Genomic DNA, 11,661 nt, shown 5'->3' on the forward strand with positions numbered 1-11,661 from the left:
GTGCGTCTTATATGGCAAAAAATACGGTACCGATTATAGGTAATCATTGCATGCAGGGGATATGTAACAAAATACTAAACATGACTGCTTTACTATACCCAACATTACTTTGTCTCAAACATTATGGTGCCCTGAAATGAGGGGGGCTTCCTATAAAGTATTGTAATTTCTATAAGCTGGAACTTTAAATTAATGCCTTTAATGTGCACTTTAATCACATCTGAATTGTTTGATTTAAAAGTTTACAGTCTTTTAATAAAAGACTTCACCTTGAATTAAATCATAAGCACGAGAAGGCACATTGCTTTGTGATGGACCGACAGAATATGAAGGCCGCCGTGGTTGATCTTTCTTATAAAAAATGCTAGCGACACATTAGGAATCCTAAATCCTGACATAGGCAATTTAGGTGCTTCGAAATCTAACACAGGCCTAGCAATGACAAACACAGGTTGGATGATTGCTTTATAAAATCTCTCTAAAATAGTAGAGGTCATTTGTTCTTCTAGCATGTTACAAAGATGTATGAAAACAAGCATTTTGGGGTACCCAGCAGCGTTGTGAAGATGGTAAATTAAAAACCAGAACAGATTAGGTGCCACTTATAATGCTCACAAGGTAATCAGCCCATATATTCTAAAACCGGGCATACATTCAGCCTATCAATTAAAACATGAAATATCTACATATAAGAGGAGAGAATCTACACTTTAAAAGCCAATTAAAGCGTTTATAGATCAAATAGAATAATTTTCTTGCCTTGTGCGAAGAACAAGTTGAGATTAATTTGACGGAAGCAATTCAGGGATTGTTTTATCTACATAATAATGTGGTTTTACTCACAAGCATGTCAGCACTTTACTGGTGACAGCTGTCAGCGTACTCATCTCATAATAAAGCCAAGAAGATTGGTGGAATGAATTCCCAGAGATAAACTTTCTGTCAAGCTATGCAAGCTTCATCAATCTCCAAAAGCTGAACACGTTGGACAATATTAATTCATCTGCAGAATGGGTAAAATAAAGTGCCATAAAGAAAAAAGCCACGGTTCCGAGTATAAATTACAACTGATTCTCCAATTAATGTCGTCTCCACTGTATCCCTCATTTATATGTAAAGAGGGAAGCCAACACAGAGCAATAAAGGATTCTGCCACCAGTGTTCAATGGCACCTAACAGAATATCCTCCAACACACAAATGTCAGCATATATTTTCACTGTAACAGACACAGATCAATCTATGAATAATTTAGCTGCTGGTGGCTATAATTTGCAAAGAAAATACATGAACATCACATGATCCCCAGTGTCCTGGCCACGATTCGAACCCTGGACCTAGTGCTGCAAAAACCTGAGCACTTGCCTCTGAGCCAATGTGCTGCCCACTTCCTACTAACTGGCCCTCATTCATAAAACACCTTTTATCCCTATATATCGTTCTATTTATTGCATAGTGAACCGATCCCGATCCTCCCATTCACCTGCTGCCATCACATGAAGCTCCTCATCATCTGTATGGAGTGGCCACCCTGCTCCCAGTTTCTTCTCTGCTGCACCATCCAGTCTTATCACCCCATATGATCAGGACAGACAGGGATGAAGTATTTTATTAGTTCAAATCCTACTACATTATTCACACTGTTGTGTAACCAGAGTACGAATGAGTGGGTTTGCAGACATTACCTGCGGTCATTGCCTAGTTGTAGAAAAATAGATCTATACCCAAGCTTCAGAGTACAAAGTCCAAAACTGCCTAGAAGTCAGTAATGTTGGGGCAACAAATGTATACATGCTTTCAAGCATTAGGAATTGGTACACAGACCCTGGTTTCCCAGAATATAGTTTATTAAAATAATGATTGGCATATATTAAGAATAGGATACAATTTCCAGCTTTCTGCATTAAATCTGTCAGAGGTACCTAGATCACACAGCTGCTGCAATGGGGGTTTTGTATCTGATTGTGTCATGTAACAGGGGTACCTAGTTCTTATACCTCATTGCACAGAATTTGGGAACATTTAGCAGATACAACCGGTTACACATACTTTTCTAAAACATGCATTACTGCTAGCCTGGAGTAAAGTGAATCCGGGAAGGCAGATACCTTGTAATATCGGAAACCCTTAAATGATGGTTAAATGTGGAAAAACAAACCCTGTGGTCTTTCTTTCTTTCAATTCCATTACTGTAACTCAAAGCAGTCAACTCTTAAGCTACGTACACACTTCCAATTATTATCGTTTGTAAACGAACGACGAACGATCCTGCACGATATCTGCGAACGATCGTATAGCACCGATCCTGTACATACAGATAACGACACGATCGTTCAACGATTTTTGGCCAATCGTCGTTCATTTCCAACGATAAAAATTGGACGTGTGTACGCAGCTTTACTCCTAATCAGTCTAAAACCAATTAAGCTGCATGGCTCCCTCTCCTATTGATACAGCTCCACCACCATCCATACTGCCCACATTTTATTTAGGATAGATTGGCACATGTGCCAACTGCTAAACAATATTAGTTTCAGAGGAACGGTAATGTATCCCTTTCATTACATGTGGTGCACACAAATTAGGAAACATCCCTGAGATGATACCTTATATTTATATGGCCTGCTACCCTCACTCCTGTCTGCCACCTACCATAGCTCCATCCATTACCTCACTCCTCCATCCATTAGCCCCACTCCTTACTTCTCCTCACCTCAAATGATCACTGCACTTCTCCAGACTCCTGTCTGCATCTTTATTATTATTACACAGTATTTATATAGCACCATCATATTACGCAGCGCTGTACAAAGTCCATAGTCGTGTCACCAACTGTCCCTCAAAGGGGCTCACAATCTGTCATTAATGTAGTATAAGGTCTATTTTAGGGGGAAGCCAATTAAACTAACTGCATGTTTTTGGGGTGTGGGAGGAAACCGGAGTACCCGGAGGAAACCCACACAGACACGGGGAGAACCTGCAAACTCCATGCAGATAGTGTCTTGGCTGGGATTCCAACCTAGAACCTAGCGCTGCAAAGGCCGCAGTGCCAACCCGTGAGCCACCGGGCTGCCTATCTTTCACCTATGTGTGGTCCCAAATCTGACCACTACTTTTTACTTGCAATCTCATTACTCGGGCAGAGCTACTGCATTCATATGTCACCTCTCCTGCCTATCACCCATGTCTAGCTGGTGGTGTAAGTGTGCTGAAGTTGTATTGCCTTCCATGTACTACTGTTTGTCCACCATGCCTATTCCATACATATTTATGTGCCAGTATATGACCTGCTGTTCATCAAGGCTGTCCAAAACCAGTCCTTGCAAGCCATAGACATGCCAAGAGTTTCATATAAATTGGAACGTTGTGACTCTTTGTAAACCTTTCTAAATTCACTGCTGCCTGTTAAGAGAAATATTAAGAAAAAGTATAGATCCTGGCCCACAAGCCTGAAGTTGGACATCCCTGTGTAAGATCATTTTCTTTCCTCTAATATACAAAATTCTATACAGTGTTCTCCCCAGCCCCTTTTAGCTGGGCGTTCCATCCTGCACCTCTGTTCCACCTCCGGCTGTTTTTGGGTGGTTATCAATGAGTTGGGTCACAACACAGGGGCCACCATCCGCCTACAATTTCTTCCCACCCAGCTTAAAAAGATTTCTGGGTTGAGCACGGCTATATATTTTGTAATCTACAGTTCTCAAACATGCATTGTATAAGCCACCTGGGACAAGTGTTGTTGTTACTAATTCTAGTAATTCCCATGAAGAATATAAACCTGCATGTTTATTATGCAAGTGTTACCTTCCCGTACATCATGTGTTTTCTTGGGACTGAGCTCAAAACTCCTAAATTTGAACATTATAGTAAAATACAATATTACAGCACAACATGAACACACTAATCAATCTAAATCATTCTCATTTTTGGAATTTTGGCCAATAATCATTTAAACAGAAGATCTTTGACCCCACAGCTGTTCCAATGCCGACCCTGAAATATGATATGCTTCTATTAGAGATCCATTAAACCACATCCTCCCATAATGCTTCATAGATACTAAAGTACATCTGTCGCATTCGAGGCAAATTCAGTTGTATAGCTGAGAAAACTACAGTAGAAAGCAGTCTTTCATGCAAATTGCTACATAAAGGAAGCTCAGAAGTAGCAAAATCTGAGCCCTAAATTTTAGGCAGATCATTTACCATGACAGGGACCATATCGAATTTACTATTATAATGTAGCATTAAACCTATCTCCAGCCCCCATTCCCTCACTCATCCTACCCGTCTTAGCCTTTACTAAATACATACCTACATCCGAGGCATCGTCTGGTCAATCGGGATATTATGGGTCCTTTCCCTTAATGTCTGGCAGCAGCTGTAGGATATCTGCAGTTCTAAATGCGTGTTCTGTAATGTAATAATGGTGACAATCTGTCATACTTTGAGCCCATACCAGGAAGATAATTCACCCCCACAAAATGCATTCACTGGGCATTTTGCAGGACTACCCTTTCCAAGAACAAGACTAGCGTAAAAGAACTAACATACCACATAACTGGCCAAATCATATCAGTAAAAAAAGAAAAAATTCAAATATTCATGGAGGACAACTGTGGAAGGAGTGGGAGTGACACAGAGACCCAAGATGAATATTGCAATCTGAAATGCTGATTCAGACTCTGACAAGCCTACACAAGTACATGGTATATCCACCACTAAAGTAAAACTAAACCCAATCATTAAAATCCCATTTCATCTTCAGTATGTACATGTCATTTTAAAATCTGCAGTTTCCTGCCATGTTTAGGAACTTCCTATTATATGGTGACAATGTTCTGCCCATCTCCCAGCTGTGCTCCTGTGTTGTCACACTGCGATATCTGGTATATACAATAAGCACCAAACCAACACTAACTGAGCACTTATGTTCCACTGCGGTCACCCTCAAGAAATCTGTAGCTAGAAGAATGGTCATACAGTTACGGTTTGCATCTTCTACTGAAAGCTGCTGCCTGTCAGCATTTATATTGTAGGTGCCCAGGTCCTTCAAGTAGGCTAAACACACTGGAGACTTCTACCTCAGTCCTGGATTCCTACTTTCTGCTCATTTAAAAGAGCCCTCAAAACCCATTTTTTTCAAACTTGCCTACTCATATTCTTCAGTCTTTTGAAACCATCACTACTTCCCACCATTACATATCTCCCATCCTATTGTGTGCACTTTCCCCCACCTACTAGATTGTAAGCTCTTCGGGGCAGGGTCCTCTCCTCCTGTATCACTGTCTGTATTAGTCTGTCATCTGCAACCCCTATTTAATGTACAGCGCTGCGTAATATGTTGGTGCTATAAAAATCTTGTTTATTAATAATAATATGGACAGAAAATAAATTGCCTACTGGTTGAAAGCAACTCAAAATGCAAACATCAAATTCCAAAATACAGGAATGGGCTGACCCTCCTATACCAGATTAACATGTCATGACAGTCATTTAAGTAATCTGTCACATTAAAGCACCTTGAAATCTTCCAATGATATTGACTTATGTTAGCAATTTAATTAACTTGCGTCTTACTTTTTTATGTCTACAATCCTCCTTCACATTATGGCCGTTTCTTAGCAATGTTTGAAGTGGCTGTGAGGAATATATCATCCACTTGGGGATTACATGAGAGATTAACAAAAACCCAAAAGAGCCTCTTTACACAATCGTGCTGCACTAATTTACCTGCAAGCTATTTGTTTATATGAAAGAATACATGTTCAAATATGTGGAATCATATCTGGAAAACACGTGCATCCAGAATATACACAAGAACTGTATTCATTGCAGGAGAAACAAAGGAGGATTTTATACACATTGTAACATAGCATGAAACAAAACAAAAACTTTCTTTCATGCAGAATAATCCAAAAAAATCAGTTTGGTATTAAGGCCTTCAGGTTGATTAACCATTTTATAGTCCATGTGAACAGTCGACATCTGTGGCATTTAGGGAAACAATAGGTTTTAAAGTATTTTTTTTTAAACTACTATTTTAAAATCAAATTATATTATATACAACTTTTGTTTTACAAATAAACATTTTAAGTGCAACTGCAAATTTAAAAGGAAATGTTATTGTCTACTATCTGGGCCACTGGGCTGTTCTGACCCCTCTGCCCAAAAAATGTCCCCCAAAGCCCTTGCAAAAGCAACTGATCTTGTTACTACTGTAACCTATATGCCATAAAGGTATCCTGCCATAGAGGATCTTGTTCTTCCTGTAATAGGGTGACGGAACTCTGTGTCCCTGTCCGCAACTTTTCTGCGTGGTCTCCAAGTCACACATAATCCCCCATGAAGGCTACAACTAGCTGCGTTGGCACATTGCACAAAAACATTGCTCTGTTGTCACTATCAGCAAACCTTCCCTCCGTGAATCAAATGCACTCACTTCTTCTTACCCTTATAAATTCCTGGTAATGTTTTGCTTATCTTCTGAAAACTTTAATAAAAATACAATTTCACAAAGAAACGGTAAATAGAGGATGGTGGAGTGCATGGATATAAACAATGGCTATAAAGAGGCTGCATGAGATGAGCAGTGCTGATTTGCTACAAAATATTAAAAAAATAATAAATTAAATCCTTGGTTTAAAAAATATTTACCTTTCCTTCCTAATCCCTTGCAGTATACATCAGTACAAGTCATCAACATCAAACTTTGCTGTAATGATGATAACTTTACTGTAATAACACAGGCAAGATATCACGTTCTGTACACACATGGTATAAAAACACCACTAAACACTTTAAAATATTGCTGGCACGTAAAGTAACATTTCCTATCCTCTCTTCCTGTATCCTTAAAGAAGTAGAAGTAGAAAACATAACATGCTGTCAGACAAACATACACTTTACACACACACTGCGCAAACTGATACAATCTTTCTCATAATAAACATGGGAAGATGTTTACACTTGCACACAAACAGGAAATATTTAACACAGCTGTATGGCCCAATATAGAGGCTTTTTATATACTAGAAACTTTTTACCTAAAACTAAAACACAAGTTAGAAAACATTTTTAGTCTTTTTTTTTTACATCTACAGAAAAAAAAAACATCCAAAGCTGATTTTCAGGATATACAGAAAAAAAAAAAGACACAATGCTCAGGTATATTTACCTTTTTAGGATTACTGGAGGCAAGACACCACACAAATGTTGACTGCCTGGATGGACCATGGACTCTGCCTATTGGCAGTCCAATGGAGGAACATCTCAGATCTTTAAGAGGTGCCTATAGCCATGACATTAGCATGAGCAGACTATCATGGGCATGTGGGCACACAAAGATCTATAGTACTGGATTGCAACTATCCCACATTCAGAAACAATAAATGAGTTATGGGTCCCCACACAGTGGACTTGTGGGGGGGATCTCTCATTTTATAGGTCAAAAAAATGAAAGTCTCTCATTTTATAGGTGGAAAAACTTTAAAAAAAAAATACTAAAACAGTGGTCGCCAACTTTTCAGACCCATGGGCCACTAAATTTACAGGCTCTGGACCGTGCACAAGCCAGAGTCGCAGACCACTGACTTAGAATACCAGTGGGGAATAAATTAGCATAAAGAGTGGAGATGATTTTGGCAATGGTGAGGAAGCACATGAATGTCACAAAATTTTAGGTTTGGTGAGTATAGTGTCACTTTAATATTTATTGCAGAGGAATATTGGCAGTCTTCTAATGTAAACACACAGAATGTGCAATTAGTCCTGGTTTTAGGGCTGCAGTCAAGGTCACGGGGCTGCTTCACCCTGACTTAACCCTTGCTAGTCATATCACTAGGCACCTACCCAACTCTACCTCATGCTGAGGGCTGGGATTCCATGCCAAGGTCATAGCAGTGACACCCCCTGCACCTTCCAGGGACCCCATTATTTTATTTTATTTTTTTAATTTAGTCCTAATCTAACAGTAGCAGGAAGTAGGCCTTTAATATAGAAAAAAAGTTCACAATAATATTATGTGCCACAGAATGCCAACATGCTGTAGCCTGTGAAAAACATTCTGTGGAAAAATGTCTATTAAAATAATTTATTTGTAAGTGTTCGTCATGCATTTCTGCATAGCAGCATCACATCACATGGGCTCTAAAAAATTTTCTAGAGGTCATTCACAAATTCGTCAGGATGAATCCATAAACAACCAATGGGGAATGACCGTTATACAAATCAAGGAGGATTGTTCAAGTGATAAAAATTGCACATTTGTAAGCAGCCTTAGTCACCCAGCAATTGTAAATCTGTCAATGTATGGGTTTAGTTCCATGTTAAAGTTGAATAGAAACTAAAAATATAAATAAAGAAAAACTATGAGCAGACAGGCAATATCCCTCCTGCAATAAAATAAACTTACCTGCCTGATGCAACCTTTTCCTCAATGTACACTGAGCTGCGCATGTGTACAATGACAGAATAACTGGCTGCCATGAAGGAATGAACACATGTGCACATGTGTGGGAGTAATGTCATTCCAGTCTGGCCAATCAAAACTGCCCAAGACCAGGAACCTGAAAGAGGAGCGGGTGAAGTTGCCAACACCCATGAGGAGAGGCGAGTGTAACTTTATTAAAAAAAAAAATGGAGATCAGTCAGGTATTCTTAATTTATTTAAGTTTACTTACATCTCCATCAGCCACTAATGTCTGTTGTACTGAATAGAAACCGCTGCCAAAACAAATCTTTAGAATACAACTTTTCCAGGAGTCTCTGATGCTCCACGTTAAAGGCTGAATTCAGGAGAGAGGTGCATGTGTTAGGATGACAACAGGTACACAACTGAGAGACAGCTGTCAACACATAACAGGAAGAGCTCAAACAAGCTCAACCTTCATGGCAGGATCACCAGGTATTACTTTTATTAAGGCTACATAATAGAGATGAAAAAAAGTTTCAAATTATTTCAACATGTCATAGCTTATATGAGGTTTTAGTCATTGGGTAAAATTTAAATCAGAACCTATATTAAAAAAAAAAAAGAAGCGATTAATAATAAATGGGACCGCAGAGCCTCCCCAGATACCTACATTTCGCATCCCAAGAGGCCCTTGGCTGCTTCTTCTGCGCATGGCCAAGCATCATCAATAGGGAATAAAATTGACAAGCTCATGCATTTGCAGAGATCGGCAAGTTTTTTCCCAATCTATGTCACCTGCGCAGTGCCAGATCAGGCGACGTAGGAAGGAGACCGCAGAAGGGAGGAGAAGATGGTGGCGCCTGCTGCTCACTCTGAGCCGGGCTGAAGATGGATACCAGGAAGATGAGGTACCCGAAGGAAGAAACCTCCCGACAGACTGATCTGCGGGTTTTTTGTTTTGGGTTTACTTTCACTTTAAGTACATTTCTTTTTCTAGTATTACAATGAGTAGGGAAAGGTTAAAACCCCTGTAATACCTTTGCTAGATGCACCATTACAGCAATTTGCCCTTATTATTATTACACAGGATTTATAGCGCTGTACAATAAATAGGGGCCTTACCTTTACCCTCATTTTTTAAGTGGAACTAAACTCACCTCTTGTTACTCAATTGCAACATCTTCACCCAGTCTTCTGGGTTTAATTTTTATTGGCCAGGCCAGAATGATATCCCTCCCATACATGCGCACAGGAGTTTATTCCTTCCAGGCAGCCAGCGTACAATGAGATACGCATGCGCAGTTCAGTATACATCCAACACACATTGTGAACAAGCAGGGAAGTTTATTTTCTTGCAGGAGAGACATCGCCTGTCCCTTCTGAAATAAAATACCGGCCTGCTTGCAATTTTTTGTTAATTACCTTTAAAATTTGGATTTCCCCTGTTTTCCTTTATCAGTGACAATGGTGAATGTTGCAAACCAAGAGGGTGAACCAAGAGGGTCTACACCTCTGTCATTCTATCCAAAATTTGTAAACTAAAACAAAATTACACACACACACACACACACACACATATATACTTAATATACATTACTAATTTGTGGCATTTAAATAGTAAGATCAGTTTTATACACAACTAAGGTTCCTATATATAAAGCAGTGAATATGACAATCACACATGTGAGTGAATTGTTTTCTGGATTTAAACACAAGCACTATGACAACTCAACTGCGGTGAATGTCAGATTCACCATTTTCACCAAGTAAGCATGAAATAACTTGCAGATAGTGACACACAAGATTCATCACACACACATCTGTATGATTATTATTGGCAGCTCTGGTGAATTTGGTGACAATGGAAGTGTCTGTGCCCCCTGTCACCATTATGACAGGTTCCCTGCACACAGGATAGCCATGAAGTATCTGGGCAGCCAGGCAGGGCTCACATATACTTACAATGCATTCTCTAACTTGGCTGTGAAAGTTCTGCTCTCTGATGGTCACCTCGTCCTCTTCCATCCTTCATATTGCTGGAGCCCAGGTTGGACTACCGCTGCTTATCCTAAAAAGCATCGCCCCCCTCCCTCGTCACCCTCCCCCCCGCGGACACAACAATAACAAAGACTCAGGCCTCCTCCCCCCGAGCTCAGGATGCGCTCCGCACCACTCCTTCCTCCACCTCTGGCCAAAACACTAGAAGACACGCTGCCGGTATGTAACGCGCCCGCTCATTGGTCTGAACACAGGGCAACGCTAGGTCGTCTCTTGTGTCGTGCGATCTTATTGGCTGAACCGAGTGTTTCTTTTCCCGCCTCCTCCCTTCCTGTCAGTCAGTGTGTACTGCAGTATGAGGGGAGGCAGGTGGCTGAGGAAAGGGGCTAATGATGTGTTTATTTCCCCTGACCTGTACAGCACACAATTATACAGTTCATATTAAGAGCTGGATGTCTGCCCTTGTCACACAAAGTTTTGTCATATAACATAGGAGAATGTATATGGTCTCCAAGGCAGCAGTGTCGCATACACTATTACTATAGAAGCCATACTAACAAAGTATATTTATACCACATCACTAAAAATTTTTTTGACGTATGCTGATAGCACCGTTGAAAGTATATTTTAAAAGTACCATAATTTTGATCTTCTAAAATTGGAAATGTCACTTTTTAGTTTCTTAATAACATCCCACACACTCCCTCATTGGTGAGGTACTCTCCATCTTCCCTGCGGCCTTGCCTACCGCCATGCAGCCTGAGCGGGCAAATAGTATTGGCAACATTTTTACCTCAGTTTGTATGAGTGCAGTGACTCCATTCACTTCTGTGTCCATAGCGACCCCAACTAAGAAATAAATGGGTCATCAGCCCAAATGTAAACAAGACCCTATAGGCACATTTTGCTAACAAAGGGTGGTGCGGTAATGTAGAGGAACACAGTAAAGATCTTAGGTCCAAAAAAAATCCAGTATTGGCGAGTTTTGGACTACATTCACTGGAACAGCTTAAGATCACTCAGAATCAATCGCAAGTGTATTGACCTGCATGTGAGCTGCGTAAAGCTGTGTTTGAAATCCTATAGACTGGTATAGGATTTGTCATCCCAGACCCAAATTATTGCACATTCCTGCTTGCATTTAGCAAGGGAGGGATATTTCTATACAAAATTCCAAGATTTTGGGCTTTTTGGCACAGTTGCCTATATTTACAAATATTTAGGATTAATAGGGGGATCAGGTATAAAATATG

The 11,661-nt window shown here is 40.0% G+C and overlaps 1 protein-coding gene across 2 annotated transcripts in view; it reads right to left on the bottom strand.

Annotated features, from left to right (window-relative positions):
* The window catches only part of LMBR1 (limb development membrane protein 1), a 78,008-nt gene extending 67,480 nt beyond the window's left edge, over positions 1–10,528 (bottom strand). The window contains exon 1 of one of the 2 annotated variants that reach the window (XM_072412597.1): positions 10,373–10,528. In XM_072412597.1, coding sequence (XP_072268698.1) covers positions 10,373–10,435 — 63 coding nt within the window. In that variant the 5' untranslated portion in view covers positions 10,436–10,528. Of the gene's footprint in view, positions 1–8,678; positions 8,776–10,372 lie in introns of those variants that run through there. The other variant, XM_072412598.1, reaches the window with a different exon arrangement.
* Between the last annotated feature and the right edge of the window lie 1,133 nt (positions 10,529–11,661).

This window comes from Pyxicephalus adspersus, chromosome 5 (genome assembly GCF_032062135.1).
Source record: "Pyxicephalus adspersus chromosome 5, UCB_Pads_2.0, whole genome shotgun sequence".
Lineage (NCBI taxonomy): Eukaryota > Metazoa > Chordata > Amphibia > Anura > Pyxicephalidae > Pyxicephalus > Pyxicephalus adspersus.